Source organism: Babylonia areolata, chromosome 9 (genome assembly GCF_041734735.1).
Source record: "Babylonia areolata isolate BAREFJ2019XMU chromosome 9, ASM4173473v1, whole genome shotgun sequence".
Classification (NCBI taxonomy): domain Eukaryota; kingdom Metazoa; phylum Mollusca; class Gastropoda; order Neogastropoda; family Buccinidae; genus Babylonia; species Babylonia areolata.
In genome coordinates, this window is record NC_134884.1 from 17,788,335 (window position 1) to 17,809,383 (window position 21,049).

At 40.7% G+C, this 21,049-nt stretch overlaps 1 protein-coding gene across 2 annotated transcripts; it reads left to right on the forward strand.

The window, feature by feature from the left end:
* The first annotated feature begins 17 nt into the window (after positions 1 to 17).
* LOC143286100 (bromodomain-containing protein 7-like) lies at positions 18 to 20,649 on the forward strand. Of its 2 annotated transcripts, XM_076593686.1 has the most exons (16): positions 18 to 140; positions 2,119 to 2,333; positions 2,853 to 2,960; positions 3,864 to 4,093; positions 4,534 to 4,678; positions 5,620 to 5,730; positions 6,905 to 7,065; positions 7,460 to 7,577; positions 8,805 to 8,877; positions 10,233 to 10,343; positions 10,886 to 11,021; positions 11,741 to 11,852; positions 12,911 to 12,994; positions 13,807 to 13,843; positions 17,347 to 17,505; positions 18,756 to 20,649. In XM_076593686.1, exons 1-16 carry the CDS (start codon positions 83 to 85, stop codon positions 19,250 to 19,252), a joined length of 2,355 nt encoding a protein of 784 aa, XP_076449801.1. In that variant the 5' UTR covers positions 18 to 82; the 3' UTR covers positions 19,253 to 20,649. The 2 variants fall into 2 exon arrangements, with proteins under 2 accessions (XP_076449801.1, XP_076449802.1); XM_076593687.1 differs by lacking the exon at positions 2,853 to 2,960 and having other exon boundaries at positions 18,756 to 20,648.
* The last annotated feature ends 400 nt before the right edge of the window (positions 20,650 to 21,049 follow it).

The window sequence follows — 21,049 nt, forward strand, 5'->3', positions numbered from 1 at the left end:
ACCGGAAATGAAACACCGACAAAGGTTTTGCTGAAAACAAAAGAAACGCTGTGAATCTGACGCTAAACACCACCTCGTAAAAATGGGAAAAAAACATAAAAAGCACAAGAGTGAAAAGAAATCCGCGGACGGTCTGGAAGGTTAGCAATTATTTTACAAATAAACATAACGGTCTGGACATGATTTCATGATCCTGTATGGTCTAACCTAAGACTGTAACAGTGTCGCGTTTAGACCGAGTGTTCATGTTCAGACCGAGTGTTACTTTCCAGACCATACAAAATAAGTTAATCAGTCCAGTCCAGTTCGTCCTTGCTACAAAATAAGATAAATCAGTATGGCAAGATTGGCGCCTTGTGGCAGTTTTGATATCGTATTGTAGCATCCTACGTTTGACTTTTCATGGATTTTTTTAATATATATATTTTTTATACTGCATATGTTATGTACTATGTAGTGTAGCGTATCAGCTGTCATCATCAAGTGACGGCCACAATCAACATGCAGATTACTCTGCCGGACGCTTATAATATGGTATATGGATCAGTCCACATGCTTTTACACTATGTGTGATACCATGTGTAAAAAGAAAAAAAAAAAAAGATAATGGCCCATTATAAATCAACACAAGAAGAGAAGCAGTAGGCATATGAAACAAATAAAACATGCACTGATGAAATAGTAATAAAGATGATCAGATCAATACATGCACACCATACATATATGATGTACCTGCCTTTTATCAATATTACTCACACAGTCACACATAATCACAGATATGTGCATGTGCTCTCATGCATGCTCAGATACACAACACACACACACACACACACATATATATATATATACACACACCACACAGGAACACACACAAACTGTCCACTATCAATATCAGATATATGTCATTGAAAATAGAATCATGGAATTAGAATAGAGGGCTAAAACTAAAAGTAGAACAGCAGTTTGTTTAGAGTGCCCAAGCATATGTGTAGTTAATAATCTCTTTCAAAATATCCTCACTACAGCATATCATTAGTTTACAAATTTAAATTAGGTGCAATTAAATAATTAAAACCAAATATAGCAAACACATCACATGCTACTGTGGAAGACAACTTTCAAATATTTTTTTCAAAATTCATGCTTTGAAGCCTTTTATACCCAGCTTTCCAGAAAATCATTTAAAGATATTGCTGATATAATGATAATTTCTTTTTGTTAACAATTTTGAAAGTTTGTTTTGTAATCCAGTTGGACACACACACACACACACACACACACACATATATATATATATATATATATATATATATATGCTTTTATTAAGTTTGCAGTTTATATTGTATTACATACTTGTTTTTCTGTACTTTTTTTTTCTCCTAAAACCACACTACTCAGATAGATGTTACACTGTAGAACACACACATTGTCACACAGTGACACCCCCCCCCTCCCCACCCCACACACACACACACACATGGAGATGTGGTTCACACACACACACACATGTTGATGTGGTTCACACACACACAACACACACACACACACACACACAGATGTTGTTATACAGATACATGCCTGAATATTTTTGCCCCAGGCATTCATCACAGACAGTAACTAAGTATAAAGTTTTGTGTGTCTTTAACTGGGTGTATTTTGCTTCATAGTGAAGCAATATATCATTTTGACTCCATGTATTTTGCTTCTTAGTTAAGTATCATTTTAACTCAGTGTATTTGGCTTCATAGTTAGATTCTGTATCTGTTATCTTTAACTCTGTGTATTTTGTTTCATAGCAAAGTTCTGTATCCTTGAACAGCGTGTAATTAACTGATTTGCTTCATAAGTTCATAGTTAAGTTCTGTATCTTTTACTTTTAACTCAGTGTTTTGGTTTGATATTAAAGTTCTGAATCTGTTAACCAGGTGTATTAAAAAAAAACCTGTTAAGCTTCATATTAAGTTTCTGTATCTTTTCTTCATTATCGTTTTCGTTCATTCATATGTACATGAATGGGCTTTTACGTGTATGACCATTTTTACCCCACTGTATAGGCAGCCATTTTTTCTAGGTTTCTGTATTTTTTAACTTGGTGTGTTTTTCTTCAAACTGTGACAGACTATTGTGGAGACAGCATGTCCTCCAGCAGTCAGGCACCGGTTAGCAACCCAGCGGAACCCCTGAAACTGGTGCTGAAGGTGGGACTACAGGAGCCCTCAGACACATTTGCTTCCCACTCTCACACCCAGGCCACAGAGGAAAGATCCAGTTCCAAGCACAAGCACAAAAAGAAGAAGAAGAAAAAAGAAGGAAAAGAGAAAGAGCGGGAAGAGGTAAAGTTTTGTTAAAGAGTTAGAAAAAGAGTATCATGCTGTTGCAAATGCTTGGTGTACTTTGCCTAACAATTTGGAATGATACAAGTGATATTGTCATGATGATGGAGACCGGGAAAAGCGAAAGTGAATGTGACCCTAGGAAAACACGTACAGCAAGTTCTAATGAGAAACGGTCAACAGAAACTGGAAAGGATTTTCCTCAGTTATATTTAATTTTTTAGGCTAAAGAAAGCTTATTCGAGCTGTTTCTTTACCTGTTTAGAAATTATTTAAAGTAATGTAGAGGTGGGGGATTTATATACATGTATGGCTCATTCTTTATGATGTATATTAAACTTCTTTTCCTCCCATAAGTTGCTGAGTCTGCTAGATTTAAGTTACGGTTGAATATCATAAACATGAAAATGGATGAATGAAAACTGTTTCCTGATTCTGTCTGCAGAATTATGGATATACTAGTTTTTCTTAAGCTTTCAGTTATTTATTTTTGCAAAACCATCTTCCGCACCGTTTCAGTGGCATTACCCCCAAGCTGCTCATCATGTATCCCCCATACACAGCCACTGCTGGGATCGTTCTGTCCCAGTCTCGGCGCCCGCAGTCTTCTCTCAAGACCTCTCTCAGGTGAAATGGCTGTTGTGCTTTTGCCCCTTGGAAGCAAGGATTGTGTCATGTGTTTGGTAGATTGTGGGCAGGTTGTATCCCACTTTGGGAAATGTTGATTTCCTTTGCATGATATTCTGTGATCTAAAGCAATCTCTGAATTTTCTTCAGGTGTCAATGGTTTCTGAAATCAAGAATCTTTTATGTTGTCCTGTACGAGTCTGTTTGTTTCGAGCATTCACCCACTGCTGTCAAAGGAGGCTCTGGTATCCTAGGTTCTTACTACTCTTTGTCATTTTATATTTTGTTTTCTGTTTGAATGGCAAGAAATGGGATTTTCTCCTTAGAATCGTTGAAGTGAACAATCTTTGCCTTGGAATGTACTGACAGTCACTTTTCAGAAAGACCCAATAGTTATATCTTTATATTGTGTGATGCAAAATATAAACATTCCTTTCAGGTGTGAAATATTACATTTAACATTTTACCCGAGGAAAGAATTGAGAGAAGACTGTTTTGAAGAGTTTCCTTTAGATTGCCGCCGGCCTTCTGACATGAAATTTCTTCCTTGGATAAGTGCCTGTTTCTTTGCAGGCTCAGCAGTCACATGCATTTATCTTATTGCTCAGTGTATATAGTTTGTTGCCACATGATGTGGCCCCAGGTTTGCCCTACCTGTGCTTGTTTGAACCTACAGAAGTGCCCTTGAGATTCAGGGTAGGCAGTTACTTCCATTCATGCTTATTGTACGTATAGTTGTTTAAACCCAGTATCAAGACTTGATCGTGTATGAGTTTTATTTGCTCCATCTGTGTCTGTGTCTCTGTATGCCATCGGATTCTCTGTGCATGCCGCACGATTCACTGTCTGCTCTGTTCGTATGTCTTTGTTTTTGGCGTTGATATGATAGTGTGACCACCACAGGGAAGCGTTGATCTGAAGCGAAGTCTGCCAAAAGAGGAGCAGACAGAAGCAGGCCTCACAGAACACCTGGAGAAGAAGGTGTGCTTGGAAGGGGAGGTAAGCCCCCCCTTGGAGGAAGGGGAGACCATTGAGGACAGAGTGCGGCATTCTCCCAGGTCGTGTGCTGTTCGCATTGATGATGGCGCCATTCTTCGGCAGTGTTTGGAGTACTTGCACAAAATTCTGCAGAAGTAAGTTTAGTCTGGAACCACAAAAGCAGGTGTTTGTTTACAAATATAAAGTTTTTTTCAAAAAGGAACTCAGTGTGTGTGTGTGTGTGTTTTGCTTATAAAATGAATAATTTCAGTGAACAGAAATAGATATTGATTATTGAACATGACTGTGTTTATTTCAGTTGTATGTTTGAATTGTGTGCCTTTTAAGCATTCTTCACAGCATCACTGTATTTACTGATCTGGCTATTCCTAGGAGTTTTTCTAGTGTTTTCCATTATTGATATTTTCTTTATTTTATTTTAATTTTATTTTTTTCACATTTTTGATCAAGCAAAACAGAAATAGCCGTAACTTACATTCATAGAAGAAAAGCAAGCAATGAAATAAAAAAAAGGGTAAAATCAAACAGCTTTTAATTATTTTGTGATAATGCAGTGTGCACTGTATGCTTTCAGCAAAGACGTCAATGGCTTCTTTGCGTATCCAGTGACCGACTCCATTGCTCCGGGCTACTCCAACATCATCCATCATCCCATGGATTTCAGCACCATGGAGACCAAAATCGAGAGAAATGAATACCGCAGCGTCATGGAGTATAAGGTGCTGCCCAGTTTTTTCTTTTTTTTTTGTTCTTATTTTCTGACTGGTTTTCACATGACATTGTAAGTTTTATTCTTTGACAAAAGTTGGGGAACTGAAAGAAGAAAAAGGAAAAAAAAAATGGTGGTGTTTCTGTCAGAGTATGGAACAATGTTCTTTGTCTAGAAAATATTTATTAAAAGAGGGAAAGAGAGAGAGGAGACGGTTCTTATTCGCAGTATCAAGAATTTGTTCTTACTGCTAAAACAGGTTTTGACAACAACCAAAAGAGACAGCAGATGTATATCAACAGTTCAGAATCATACAAGCAGCTGAGATTGGAAAGATTGTCAGGGGGGGTAGGAGGATGGGGGATGGTTGCTGGGGAAGAGTTGGGAGGGAAATGAATATCTCTCACAGAAGAGTTGAGTTAACAACATTTTTGCAAAGCCCTGAAGATCAAGTTGTTTTGTGCTGGGATTTTGAAGAACATCCTTGTTAGGGCCCAAGTTCCAAGACTTGACACAGGCTCTGAGTGGGTGTTTCTGAAGAGTTTCGTTTCTTTGTGTGTTTGTTTGTCCTGCCTTTTAAATGGTTGATCATGATGCATGGGAATTCTTTGATAGCTATTTTTGACATTGTTGTTGTTGTTATTGCTGTCATATCAATGTCTGAAATTGATATCAGGTTCTTCTGCTATTTCTCTAGCCCTCTCTCTTCCATCATTGCCTATTCTGATGTTCACAGAAAATATTCCACCTGCAGTTCGTGAATGGGAATAGTAGAAGTGATATGCCTGGAAATTATTTGTCCATTTATGAACTGTAAAAACAGTGACAGAGTGCTAATAATTTTATTTTATTTTATTTTTTGTTGTTGTTGTCTTCATGGTCACTATGCCTATAAACACTCTTGTTGTTATCAGTCTAATTCAATAATGGTTTGTTTGGGTTTTTTTACAGAAAGATTTCATGCTGATGTGCAATAACGCCACAATATACAACCGGCCAGAGACTGTGTATTACAAGGAAGCCAAGCGTCTGATTCATCTTGGTTCAAAACAGCTCAGCAAGGTTAGCAGGATAGCTGTGAAGCGTTTTTGTAGTAATCATAATAATTAAGTTAGTATAGCATCTCTCCGTGTAAAACATGTTTGTGTAGTTGTGCTGTACAGTGTAAAGACCAATGAGTAAAACACATATTTTAGCATTAAAATTGACTTCCATAACCCTGCACAGACATCCAACCAAACATAATGTATGTTCAAACACACACAAAAATCATTGTACACAACACAACACTCATAGATATCATACTTTTACATACATAGCCCTGTATCAGAATACTTAAATATTCCTTTCTAGAAGGTATTTCTGAAGAGAAGGTTAGGGGAATTGGACGGGGAGAGGAGAGTTCCAAAGAGGAGGAGAGCTCCAAAGAAAACAAAATGTGCATGTACACAATGATCCATTTGTTTTTTGCAAAACAATCTGATGTGACCAATATGTAGTGCTGAAAAGTACAGTGCAATATAGACACTACACTAGACTACACTGTCCACCTCCCCCTCCCATCCCCTACTCTACTTTATAGTTTTAGTTTCAGTTTCACTTTCACAGGGAAGTGTAATTGTGTTCAGAGAAATCCATATGTATATACTACACTAAATCTGCCAGGCAGATGCCTGACCAGCAGTATAACCCAAGGTGTTCTGTGCACACTGCATTACAGTGGAGTCCGGTACAGTACAGTACAATACCACAACATACTTCAGCACAACGCATAGCGCAACATGACACAAATACAAAACTGATTACACTAATGGCAGATACATGGTTTTCAGTTATCTTTATGTACCATATATAACATAATACAGTACAGTCTGCAGTGTTGGGTTTTTTGTTGTTGTTTTTTCTAATACAGTACAGTTCACTACCATCTACAATACATTGTTTTATACTGTGTTTCTCCACTACGGTGGGAAATCATTTACAGCTATGTCTCTCAAACTAGAAGGCACGATTGCACTGGGTCCAAGAGCTGCTGCTTTGGGATCTAGTTGGCCTTTGGGGAGCACCTCAGTGCTGACTTTCCCAGTACCCTCTTGACCAAGAGAGTGGGGATGTAACTTGGGCAAGACACTCTCTACCATAAACAAATTCTAGTGCAGATAGATAGTTGCCTCCTCTGCTGTTCTGATGGTCATAGTCAGACACAACTGACTGTCATAAGCGGTGTGCTTCACAGGACAGGTTGTTGACGCTGAAGAAGACCCAGAGCTGGCTGGCCAACCTGACCCTGGCAGAGATCGGCATTGATGAGAATGGCAAGGTTCTGGAGGAGATGCCGCCTGTGCAGGAGGAGGCTAAACCCAAAGAGAAACCAAAGAGCAAGTCCACCAAGACTGTGTAAGTGTCTGTGTCTGTCCAGGTTTCTCTTCTTTTCATCTCCTTTTCACTGGTTTATTGTGTGTCACTACACGGTGATTTAGACACGTACACATCCATTATTTCAGCGCTCATATATGTACTCATTCAGTGGATGTGGAGAAATGGTGAGGGATTGGACGTTTGGGAGGAGGGGGAGTGAAGGGGTGAAGCGGTACTGCACTTTAGTGATGAGCTGTCCCTGAGGAGAGCAACCCGTATTTCAAAAAGAGAAATCTCTTGTGACAGAAGTGTAATACAATACAATACAGTACTACACAGCACAGCACAGCGCAGCACAGCGCAGCACAGCGCAACACATGATATCTGTATTAAAGTTACAAATCATAGAATGCTATCTGTGCCCTGTGTGCAGAGGGACCCCGTTTGAGCCGTTCCCAGACAACCTGTCCCCTGAGGAAATCCTGGAACAGGCACAGGACGCGGCCAAAGCAGCGCACCAGGAGCTGACTGTCAGAAAACCAAAGACAGATGTGAGTGGTCCACTTACCCTGTAATGATAATGATAATAATCAGAGTATATCCTGCCGAAAACGGAGTATGCCTACTACGTGGTGGGGATAAAAATTGGTCAAACACATAAAAGCCCACATGTGTGTATGAGTGAATGTGGGAGTTGAAGCCCACAAAGAAAGAAGAAGAAGATAATTCGTATATAGTACTTATATGTGGAGTGTTGGCCAAGAGGTAACACATCTGTGTAGGAAGCAAGAGAATCTGAGTGCACTGGTTAGAATCACGGCTCAGTCACCAGTATTTTCTCCCCCTCCACTAGACCTTGAGTGGTGGTTTGGACGCTAGTCATTCGGATGAGACAATAAACCGAGATCTTGTGTGCGGCATGCACTTAGCGTACGTAAAAGAACCAGCAGCAACAAAAGGGTTGTCCCTGGCAAAATTCTGTAGAAAAATCCACTTCAGTATAAAAAACAAATAAAACTGCATGCAGAAAAAATACAAAAAAAATGGGTGGTGCTCTCAGCATAGCAACGCACTCTCCCTGGGGAGAGTAGCCCGAATTTCACAGAGAAATCTGTTGTGACAAAAAAAGATAAATACAAATACAAATAAGGCGCAAACTTCCCATATATTGGGTTCTAAGACCCACGTATGAAACAATACATCTGCAATAGTGCATTACAGCATAAAACAGCACATTGAGACATACAAACCAATACCAAAAATTGTAGATGTGAACATTGATAACAAAAAAGTAAAATATGCCATACACACACACACACGTACACGCGCGCACACACACACACACATACATCTGTGCGCAAGCACGCAGTACACATGCACATGCGAGTGCACATACACACACTGTAAACACCCACCCATAAGTGCACACACTATATGAAGACTTCAATAGAGTTGAGTAAAAAAACAAATTGAGAAGTGATGGCATTAACCAATTGCCGTAAACACTCTGTCATCTGTACTGTTTCTTTGAGATTAGTTTTTGTACAAGTAATATATGTCTGTATTTCTTCTTTGAATGTCATTGTACAGTATGTGTGATTTCTGTAAAAGTGTAATTGTAATGTTTTAAAATACATTAATACACACTCTTTAACAATTCTCTTTTTTGGAGTACTTTTTAGCCAGAGCCAGTCATAAGTTTGTGTGTAGACTCTGTGTGTGGTTTGGGTGTCATGGTGTTCTCATGTAATGACTGCTTTTCTGTTTGTGTGTTGCAGTTGGCATTTTTGCGTCGAAACAAAAAAGGAGTCACATCATTGAATATTCTAAATCCAGACAATGAAGGCATTGGTGAGTAGACCTGAATGAAGGTTTAGTGAATTGATTTTTGAAATTTGACCGCAAAAAAAAGGGAAAAAAAATTGTAATAACTTAGCAGACTATAGTCACAGTCTCAGTAAATGAGTAATATCAAAATTTTTGTTGCAGAGAATCCCCTTTACATCCCTAAACTTATTACATTACCAAAGTCTGAAATAAAAAGAAATAATTCAGTAACTTTTTTTTATTCTTTTTATGGAAATTACTTATTAACATGTTTCAGATATTTGGTTTGTGAGCATGTGTTTGTGACTGCGAGAGAGTGAAACTGAAAGATATTCATCTTTGTAAATTCTCAGTGTAACTGCTCTAAACTCGGGAAGATTCTTAATAATTCAGGTAAGAATTTTTCAAGATTACTGCATATCATTGCATGCTGATTGAACTATCTCAGTTTTTGTTCAAAATTGATGTTAATTTCTGGATGGTTCCTTGTTGATTATTTTCTGTTATTTGTAGTTTCAAAACAGCATGGAAACAGAACATGGCAACCAAAATGTGGAATCACACCTTGAATTGTGATTACGATTCTTCATAATGTTGCTCATGTTTTTCATATGTTTTACCCGGTGTGTGTGGCTGGTGGTGTGTGCTGTGATTCATAGAATAGGGAGCCCCATAGAATAGGGAGTATATGAACATGACAGAAACATAGTCAAATCTTTATGATACATGTGCTTTGTCCTATAAACGCTTTGTCGAGATAAACAGCAAACTGCTTTACAATAGTCAATACTTTGATTTGTTGATGACAAAACGATCCATCTATGGGTCATTGGAGAACTTGTGTGGTGTGAGCTGCTCTCTGATATCACTTAATCTAGGACAAGAGAGGATAAAATGCACTTCATCTTCAACTGCAGACTGACATATTGGGCATTTCAAATTACAAAAGCATGACTATCAGTGGCAATAACTATGAACATGAATATATCAGAAATAATAAACCTAAATTTTGTCATAATGTACTTGAACTATCTGTCTGCATGAATTAAGTTGGCAAACATGGTATAAATATTCTGTAAAATTCAGTTCTTTCACTGTTTTGAACATGGCCATTCCAGTTTTGCCACAAACAATCAGTTACTCTTTCATGAAATAGACATACTAAAGTATTTGTATCTTTGACGCCTTGTTTCATGCTAACGTAACCAAAACCGTATTCACACAAATTAAATTTTCACATTTGACACCCATTTTCTTCAACCACTACTATCCAATTATAGCAACATTTCATAAGCTGTGTAAATGGTAGTTTTTGTGTATTCATTTGAGTTACTTTTAGACAATACTGAATGTGCCTAACTCCAGAATACTGTGTGCAGTGAGCAACACAGAGAGAGTGGTGGATCTGGCGGAAATAGTGGGGAAGCTGTCGTCCGGCACTGGCACCCTGCCCAGCTACAAGGAAGACAAGCGCAACAAACTGACCCCAAGTGAGTACTGCCCTCACCTGACTGTGTCCCTGTGGTGGGTGTGAAAACATCTCTGTGTGTGCATGTGTGTGTGTTCTTTATGGTTGATAAAAAAAACAACTTATTGCATTGTTAGCCAAACATTTAGTGTGTGGTGCTGCAGTACTTAGTGGCGACACCATGCCTGGCTGTGTTTTATTACCCTCATGTTTTTATTCAGCTTTATTGTTTGACCTTTTGGTAGGGCCATTGTCATGTTATTGTGTGTGTTGGGCTCGGCTGTGGGCTGGGGGAGTGTGTTGTGTTTGTGACAAGCCTTTGGGTGCACACTTAATTTCTAACCAGATTGATATAAATGTAGTGTACTTGACATCAAGAGAGAAGAAAATGACATGGCCATGCCTGACTTGGTAGTTTGTATGTGTGCATGCATGTGTCTGTGGTTGTGTGGGTGAGTGTTTCTTTTCTTGAGGTAACTGTAACACAAGAAAACACAGGCAATGAAATGTTACATTGAATGATGTGTTGTTTTTTTTTTGTTTTTGTCGTTGTTTTTTTTACAGTTCAGTACGTGAACTATGGGCCATTCAGTAGTTTTGCACCACAGTACGACTCCTCTTTTGCCAACATCAACAAAGAGGAATCTGACCTGCTGTTAGCTACGTATGGAGACGAAACAGGAGTGCAGTATGCAAAGAGGTTAGCACCACATTGTTATGGCTTTGGGCACAGTATGTAACGCACATGGACCACCATGGAAGAAATGTGTGTATGTGGAGGGGTTGGGATGCACAAGTAGTGATCATGTCTGTTGATGATTCATTTGATGGCAATTTTATTTGTTTAATCATTCATTTATTTATGATGTATTGTTTAAACTGTCAAATGTTCTTGAATATGTAAGGTATTCTTAAATGTGTCAGTGTGTATGTCAGTTTTTTGTGATGTCTAGGAATTCTTAAACACATGCGTGTCTTTTAGGTGTATATCTTGTGTTTGTATCGTGAGCTGCAGGGCCACCTGGCAGTTTGGTTTGAAAATTAATAAAGTTGCCAAGGATATGTTAACTTTACTGTGAATTTGAATGAATTTGCTGAATTTGAATTTAAATTGAGATTTTTAGTTACTTACTGTAAAAATGACATTTAGTGTTGTAATTTGATGTTTTTCTGTCTTATGTGTTCAACCTTTGTTGTGTTGTTTTACAGCTTAGTATTTCAATACCAGTACATCGACTTCATCATGATACTCATCTGATATGTAGCGCAAATTTATGTGCAAAATAAGTATGTGGATGCTTATGCATGTCCTTTAAATGCATGTTTTATGATTGTGCTGTGAGCATGAGCAACGTGACCACATGCGAATTTTACTTTGGTGACGGTAAAGTTGACATGACTGACTTAAGTTGTCACCAGTGTGCAGGGCTTTGTGGACTCGGCCGGGGACTATGCAGTGAGGATGGTGAACAACTTGCTGGACATGCTGACCAAGGGCCAGCACACCCGCACCAACCACGCTCTGGAACAGGTCAGACTTCCTGCATCACACACACACACACACACACACACACACACACACACACACTGACTGTGTTTCGCCTCCGCCACTGACTCCATGCGTGCATGTGGGCTCGGCGCGCACACATACATACACATCATCACCAACATGCACATGTAAACACGTGCAAAAGAACTCACACACAGGCGTGCACACATGCACTTAACACATTCACACACACACACACACACACACACATGCTCACATTCACATACACATGTACATACAAAAGAGCACGCACAGAGGCACACATGCATTACACATGTACACACACATGCTCACATTCGTACACACATGTACACACAGGGGAATGGCAAGCTTGAGAGATTCGTATATGACAAAGTGGCCCTTGGTTGTTTGGGTTGTAATCAAATCGCTCTACCTTCCTTGAGGAGGACTTTTGTGTTTTTGTTTAGTTTTTAGTACTGTAACTTTTATGTTTTTTTATGTTTATTACAGCTGTAACTTTTATGTTTTTGTATGTTTATTACAACACTCGACTTACATCACAGATTGACATAAGTTTACATTTGGGCCAACAGCAAAGTTAGAGCTGTATTATCAATGGTTTCTCCAGTCAGTGGGAAACCATTTACAGCTTAGTCTTTTGTGAAGGACTATGAGAGTCAAACTGCGAGGCAAAATTGCACCGGCTCTTAGTGCTGCGGCCTTGTGGGCTAGTTGGCCTTTGGGAACCATCCCAACGCCGACTGTCCTAAAACCCTCTTGGCCGAGAGAGTGGGGATGTACTTGGGCAAGACACTCTCCACTATAATCAAATAGTCGGAACAGCAGCTGCCTCCTCTGCTGTTCTGATGATCATAGTCGGACACGACTGACTATCAGATATATATATACAACTATAACTTTTATGTTTTTGTTTGTCTTTTAACACTGTAACTATTTTATGTTTTTGTTTTTTATTGCAACTGTAACTTTTTAAAATTTTTTTGTTTGTTTATTGCAACTGTAACTTTTGTGTTTTTGTTTGTTTATCACTATTGTTGCTGTTGTTGTTGTGTGAGCAGCAGCGAAAGCTGGAGAGGGAGAGAGCGGCAGCTGCTGCGGCTGAAGAGGCTGAAAATGCTGCTCAGTCGTCTGCATCCAGTCAGGTGTGTGATGCCGCTGCTTTCTGTGAGCAGTGTGTGTGTGTTTATGTTAGGGAGTGAGTGAACGAGTGTATGGGGGTGCGTGTGTGTGTGTGTGGTGTGTGTGTGAATATGTGTGTGTGTGTGTGTGCGTGCCCACCACTCTTTTGTATTCATCTGTTTGCATGTTTTCAAATGTGTGACTATTTTGATTGAAAACAAACAAGCATGATATGTGTATGGAAGAGTAAAAGAGGACAAACGTGTCTTTCTGTGTATATATATATATATATATATATATATATATATATATATATATGTGACTGTGAAGCAACTTGTTATTGAATGTGATCAGACTTTGGTTTTGAGTAGAAGATCTTGCATTTGGAGGGATCTCATCCAACAAACATTATTATTCTTGTCATTTCTGGTTTTATTACTTTTTATGACTGTACATACTCGAAGAAAAGAAAAGGAGAAAGAAAAAAATACCCTAGTAATGTAAGTGATGTGTGGGCGTTATCTCAAGATTATTTTGTTTGTATGAATTAAGCCTGAGGCATTGTTTTTTCTTAGGTCATGAATTCGGAAGGGAGAACTTGGATGAGTCTTTTCAACTAAGTAGCAATCTGTTTGTTGATTGTGACCATCTATAAATGATCTTGGAGGAATCTTCATGAGATTCCCAAACACAGGTCTGCTTTTCATTCAGTCACAAAAGCGACTGAGGTGACTTCCATCCTTAAAAAACAAAACAAAAAAGTGAATGAAAGATAAGTAGAATGAAAGTGAACAATGTGTGTGTCTTCAGCAATGTGATGCATCTGCTGTTTCAGGGAGTGACGTCTCCACAAGGTGACACAGCTGCTACAGGTATGTCCCCATGTCTACAGTCTCCATCATCTAGTTTGTATTGCTGCATAATAGACTTCTGCTGGGGTATATATTATATCTCATTTCTGCTGTGTTTAAGCGTAGGAGGATGGGGAGGAATGTTGTCATTTCAAGTCACACTTTGACTTTCTCTTGACTGTAGACTTAAGGGTAGGATAGGCATGATGTCAGATTTTCCTGTTAGTCATTCCACTCTTTCATTCAGTCAGCTTTGGATAGCTAACCTGGAGATAAATATTTGTTTTTATTCAATCACTTTAACCCTTTCAGCCCTTTAAGTTCGTCTGCCTGTGCAGCCTTCCCAGCTTGGCTGCATCAACGGGAAGGGGCGCTTCACTTCAGGCAAAATTTATAGCAGTCGCTCAACCGATAGCTACTGACCTTCACATTATGACTGAAATGTAATTTTGACACAAATTGCTGAAGTCTCAAGACAAAGGATGTAATAGTATACCAGTAACTTTAAATCAAAAAGAGAAATTGTAAAATGTTAGCTTCTGTTGATGTTGAAGGTTGTGGCCAGTCTACTTGGTTGTCTACACTGGTTGCTAATTTCATCTATTTCACTTTCCCATGAATTATCAAACGAATTATAAGTGAAATCGTCATTATCTGGGTTGAATTCGCTCCAAGAGTCCATCATAATTTCATTGAGCACTAAACTGTGCAGTAAGCCTTTGACGTTTTACCATACCGATGCAGAAAACGGAATAAAAAACACACTATTCATTCACTTTTTTGGAGCGAAACTTCACGTGCCAGTGAGGAAGGAAGTTAAGTTAGAGTTACTTCCCTTACATAGCAGTTTAATGCATAATAATGAGCTGATGAACCCGTTTAAATAAATGGGTTTCTTTGCCCGCCTGTCAGGCGGGCTCAGGCAGAGAATGGCGATCAGCAGCGCACGCCTCTCAGGCGGGCACAGGGTTGAATGAGGTAATAAATATAAAAGCCAGTCTTGAGATAGAGTTCATTTTGAAATAGTTCGATATTTTTTTTTCTTTATTCAGTCACTCCAATAAACTTAAAAGGCTGATTTTTTTAAACATACTTCATTTTGAAATAGTTAGATATTTGTTTTCATTCAGTCACTCCTAATTAAACTTGATGATTTTGAAACATAATTCATTTTTCAGTAGTCCAAAGCTTTACATTTTCTAGTTTGGCACTCTGAATGATCATGAATCTTCATACTTTTCACTGTTGGTCATTCTTTTGGGGTTTCTTTATTTTCATATATTTTTTTTTTGGCTGGTTCTTTTATTTCATTTTTCACCCTTGGTCATTCCTCTGTGTGTGTGTGTTTTTTAATTAAACTAGTTATTAAATTTTCTCTTGACTAGATGATTCACGTATTCTCTGTATCCCACATCATATATGAAATTACAAGGACAATATTCATTAAGTGGAGTGATGGCCAAGAGGTAACGCGTCCGCCTAGGAAGTGAGAGAATCTGTGCGCACTGGTTAGAATCATGGCTCAGCCGCCGATATTTTCTCTCCCTCCATTTGACCTTGAGTGGTGGTCTGGATGCTAGTCATTCGGATGAGGCGATAAACCGAGGTCCCATGTGCAGCATGCACTTAGCACACATAAAAGAACCCACGGCAACAAAAGGGTTGTTCTGGCAAAATTCTGTAGAAAAATCCACGTCAATAGGAAAAACAAATAAAACTGCAAACAGGAAAAAATACAAAAAAAAAAAGAAAAGAAAAAAGGGTGGTGCAGTAGCGTAGTGACGCACTCTCCCTGGGGAGAGCAGCCTGAATTTCACACAGAGAAATCTGTTGTGATAAAAAGAAATACAAATACAAATTTTTGTTCCTTGGTTCTGTTACCTGGAATGAAATTCCCTACCAGATTCACCCTACTTAAAATTGCAGTTCAAATCTGGCCTCAGAACACATCTGTACAAATCTGGATATCTGGTTGTTTGCATATGGTGTGGTGTGTGTGTGTATGTTTGTGTGTGTGTGTGTGTGTGACACATTTCATTTGTCTTGCTTGTAAGTTTCAATGATAATGTCCTGTGGTGTTGGTTTTTGTATCTGTTTCCCCCAAAACTGATGTTGATTGTTAGCGCTTTAGACCCTATGTACCAAGGAGGTAGAGTGCTTTATAAATGTGCATTATTTATTATTATCATTATTTTGGTGTCATGTACGTGCCATGTCAAACTGATACGAACCAGGCCTTTCTGTTTTTATAGATGCCCATTATTTATTATCGTTATTATTTGTCTTGTACTGTGTCACTGGAGCAACTCATCAGAGAGCTTCTGTTTGCCGACGATGCTGCCCTCGTCGCCCATACAGAAGCGGCCCTGCAGCGTATAACGTCCTGCTTCGCAGAGGCTGCGCAGCTCTTCGGCCTAGAAGTCAGTCTGAAAAAGACGGAAGTTCTCCACCAGCCTGCCCCACAGGAAGAATTCCACGCTCCTCACATCAACATCGGTGAGACAGAGCTGAAGTCGGTCCACCAGTTCAGCTACCTAGGCTGCACCATCTCGTCTGACGCCAAGATCGACAAGGAGATCGACAACAGACTTGCAAAGGCAAACAGCGCATTCGGCAGGCTGTACAAGAGAGTGTGGAACAACAAACACCTGAAGAAAGACACAAAGATCAGCGTGTACAGAGCTGTTGTACTGCCCACCCTGTTGTATGGCTCCGAAACCTGGGTCACCTACCGGCACCACATACGACTGCTTGATCGCTTCCACCAGCGCTGCCTTCGCACCATCCTCAGCATCCACTGGAGTGACTACATCACAAATGTCGAGGTCCTGGAGCAGGCAAAGACTATCAGCATCGAGGCAGTGCTGCTAAAGACCCAGCTACGTTGGGCAGGGCACGTGTCCAGGATGGAGGACCACCGCCTGCCCAAGATCGCGCTGTATGGCGAACTGTCCACTGGCCACCGTGACAGAGGAGCACCCAAGAAGAGATACAAAGACTCCTTGAAGAAAGCTAAGAAAGCTCTCGGTGCCTGTCACATTGACCATCGCCAGTGGCCCGCAGTAGCCGCTGATCGAGAGACCTGGCGACGCACCATCCACCAAGCTGTCTCCTCCTTCGAAAACAACCGCAGGGCCAGCCTTGAGGACAAACGCAGAAGGAGGAAGAACCACGACGCTGCAGCCGCGAACCCAGACCAGACTTTCCCTTGCAACCGCTGCGGCCGACTCTGCTTTTCCCGCATTGGCCTTGTCAGCCATGAGCGTGCCTGCATCAGACGTGGACAACGCCCTTCCTAGATCTTCGTCAGCGAAGCCAGGCCATGATGATGACTGTGTCAAACTGATGCCAACCAGGCCTTTCTGTTTTTATAGATGCCCATTATTTGTTATCATTATTATCTGTCTTGTAGTGTATGTACCATGTCATACTGATGCCAACCAGGTCCTTCTGTTTTATAAATGCCCATTATTCATTATTATCAGGTTAAAACTAGTTCATTATTATGTTCTGTTGACCCGAAGGCACGGAGGGCAGTGAAGTGGACCCCATCCAGTCCCAGCTGAACCGCACAGCAGAGATGATCGAGGACCTGCAGCAGGCCCAGAACTCCCGCCTCAGTCAGAACCCACCCGCCCACCTCTCCCACCTTCCGGGGCCCTCCGACCGTGAGATGGAGCTAGGTGAGCCAGTGGATATATGTCGTCAAGGCATCAGAGCTCTTTTTCAAGGGGCAGTGTTTCACATGATGTACAGTGAATGGTATTATGTTACTTTTTTTTGCCCACAAAAACAGAGTATGGCTGCATAGGCACCTAGCAGTGTAAAAGCGGTCATACACATAAAAGCCCACTCATGTACGTACGAGGGAATGTGGGAGTTGCAGCCCATGAACGTAGAAGGAAGAAGTGTCACTTTTTGTCACAATAGATTTCTCTGCGGAGAGTGCATTGCTACAGCTCAGGTTTTTTTTTTTGTTATTTTGTGTGTGTGTGTGTGTGTGTGTGTTTTGTTTTTTTTTTTTTTTTTTTTCCTGTCTGTATGTATTTGGTTTTCCTACCAAAGTGGATTTTTCTACAGAACTTTGTCAGGGACAACCCTTTTGTTGCTTTGGGTTCTTTTACGTGTGCCAAGTGCATGCAGCACGCAGTAACTTGGTTTATCATCTCATTCACATGACTAGCATCAAGACCACCAGTCAAGGTCTAGTTGAGGGGGAGGAAATACTGGTGAGTGTGGGATCAGATTCTGTCGCGTTACCCCTAGACCACCACTCTGCAAGTGGAGGGTAAATCGTGGACTGAAATTGGAAATCATGCAAGAGGAAAACTACTAAAGGATGCTGAACACCACAACCTGTGCCCCCACCCCCACTCCTTCCCCCATGATCCCTCTCTTCTTCCCCCCTTCCCCCCCTCCCCCAAAGGCTGTAAAGAAGTAGTAATTTTACACCAGTGGCTTTTTGCAGGAGAAACGAAACAGCTGATGGGTTGGTTTTGACTTTGATTTGGAATCACATGATAATTACATTGGTTTTCTTACTTTTCTGTCATGAATAACTTTGGCTTGGAATCATAGGAGTATAAAGGTTTACCTTTGTTTTCTTGGTCTTGTTATAAAGGATACATTAATCAGCAAGGACTTTTTGATCATCTGGCTTGTCAAGAGCAAAATGCTGAATGAATATGAAAACCCCCTCAAGAGAAAGAAATGTCAAATCAAGTTTGATATGTTTGAATGTAAAGAGAGAGAGATAGTCAATTTTTTTTCTAAAATCATGTATATTTTATAAGAATCTTGAACAAGAAGAAGAACCTTGGGAATGTATGTTTTATAAGAATCTTGACATGAACAAGAAGAATAATCTTCACATGAATGAGAAGAAGAATGCTGAGAACCTTGACAATGACCCAAACCACCACTTGTTGTGCAGCATCCAAGGTGACAGAAGGCTTGGTCAGCCTGTCGAGGACAGCTGCACCGGGAGACCTGGTCAGCGTGAACAGCGTGCGTAAGGCAATGGGGATCGCGGCCCACCCCCCCACACCACCCCAGCCCTTTACTGACACTGCCCCCTGCATCGCTGATGGGGAACCTGTGCCGAATGCAGACACCAACAACGCCGACGTCGTTCACATTGACGACAACTTGGAACCGTTGGAAAACCTGCCCTCTGCCGGAACCGCCGCCTCTGAGAGCGTGGCCGCTTCCCATGCCACTGAAGATGAGGATGAGGAGGAAGAGGATGACGAGGAGGAAGAGGCAGGGGTGGCGATGGGGGAGAGCAGCGTTTTGGGGGAGGAGGAGCAGGGTGGGGAGGAGGGATCGATGGCAGAAGAAGGGGTGTCACAGGACCCGGCGGACCTGAGCGAGTTTTTCCCCAGCCCCCCCGTCCCCCAGGTGGAGACCAGCATGGATGTGGACAGCTGATGGGCACAGGACCCCGGACACACAGCTGTGACAGAGGCATCCTGGATAGAGGTGTGACAGTGACGTGGTGTGTGTGTTCTGTGGCGGACCTTGTGACATCATGATGTTTGGTTTCTCGTCACAGAAAGCATTGTGGCCCTTTGGTGGTCAGTGCAGCTTGACCAGGCTTTGGGGTGGACAGTTGTGTGCTGGCAGGTTTTCGCTGGTGGATGGGCAAACAAAAAAAAAAGACTCATGAAAGATGTGTTTGACAACCTTGCGCTTGCCTTCAGTTACAGCTTGAGTGTTGCACAGATAGGGTTTGTTACAGGTTGGGCTCACACACACACGCGCGCACGCGCACGCAATCATACGCGCACGCACGCGCACACACACACGCATGTACGGTACCTAAGCTCACTCATTACACACTTAAGTAGTAATGTCACTCGAGTAAAAAGCTGTTAAAGGAAGAAAACAGACTGGGCCTATTGCTGGAGTGAATGGCATGAGCAGGTTGCTTATGGCTAACATCAGAATCATGAGTCAGTTTCAAGTTCTTATGCTGGGTCAGCGGTCAGCTTGTGCACTGTTCATAGACCAAGAAGAATTAAATGGCATATAAATGTATCAATGCAGACAATAGGCAGCATGGAGAATGTAGGCTGACTTGCCACTGATTCAGAGAAACTGGAGGCATGGTGGTAGTGACACTAATAGGAACCACCGTCATAACAGATACAAAACATTTAACTGCACAGATGTAAATCAGAATTTATTTATCAGGCATTAATTTGGAACTAAATTGTTACGACGATAAGTGAACAAAACTTGCCTAATGTGAACATCACTTTGTCTTTTGTCATTTATTTATTAGATTGTGCATTATTATGCAAGGAAGGAACACATGCAGACAAGACAGAACAAAGCCTGTTGAATAAACTGAACACTTTGGATCAGCAAAAGATGATATTCTAACAGTTTGATCCCAGAACATCTGTTATTTGACCCGAGCTGTCCTTTGGTGGAGAGACTGTCATGGACAGTGTGTCAAATCTAATCCCCAAGAAGTCAAACGACTAGTTTGGGGAGAGATCACACTTATTGTGGCCGTGATGAATCAGTTTGATGTGCGAAGTATATTTAACCAAACAGGGAGATACCAAACAGGGAGTATAATACAAACTCTCTCCAGTGTGAAACAGAAAAGTATAGACAGAAGAGATTAGTAGTTCACTGTGCTTTGCTGAAGTGTTCAGATGGTGTCATTGATAGATCTGTTTTTGAAGTGGAAAATCTGCCAACCACAGATTAAAGCTGCACCCACATGGAACTGGTATAATGTTTTATTTTGATGTGAGGATTGATGCATGTGTGTGTAAGTATAGTAAATAAATATTTTAAAAAGACATGGCATGAATGTTTATGCAGTCACTTTATGTACGCAAGCAAGTTTCTCTGTGTAAATTGTAATTTGTTGTTAATGCCAGCAGTGTTTGTTTCTGTTTGTTTGTGTTTGTAAACAGATAAAAATAAAAACAATGTTTGCGTGATCATTAGAATACACATGTACACAGTGACATCCACAGACACACACTCATACACTCATTAACGAACACACAGTGAGACACACAAGCACACACATATATTGTGTCCACACAAATTGAGGCAAAATATTTGATGGTGTAGTGGCATAGTGGAAACACATCCGCCAAGGAAACGAGAATATGAGCGCACAGAACTGAATCCCATACTCAGCAGTGTTTTCTCCCCTTCCAATAGACCTTGAGTGGTGGTCTGGATGCTAGTCATTTGAAC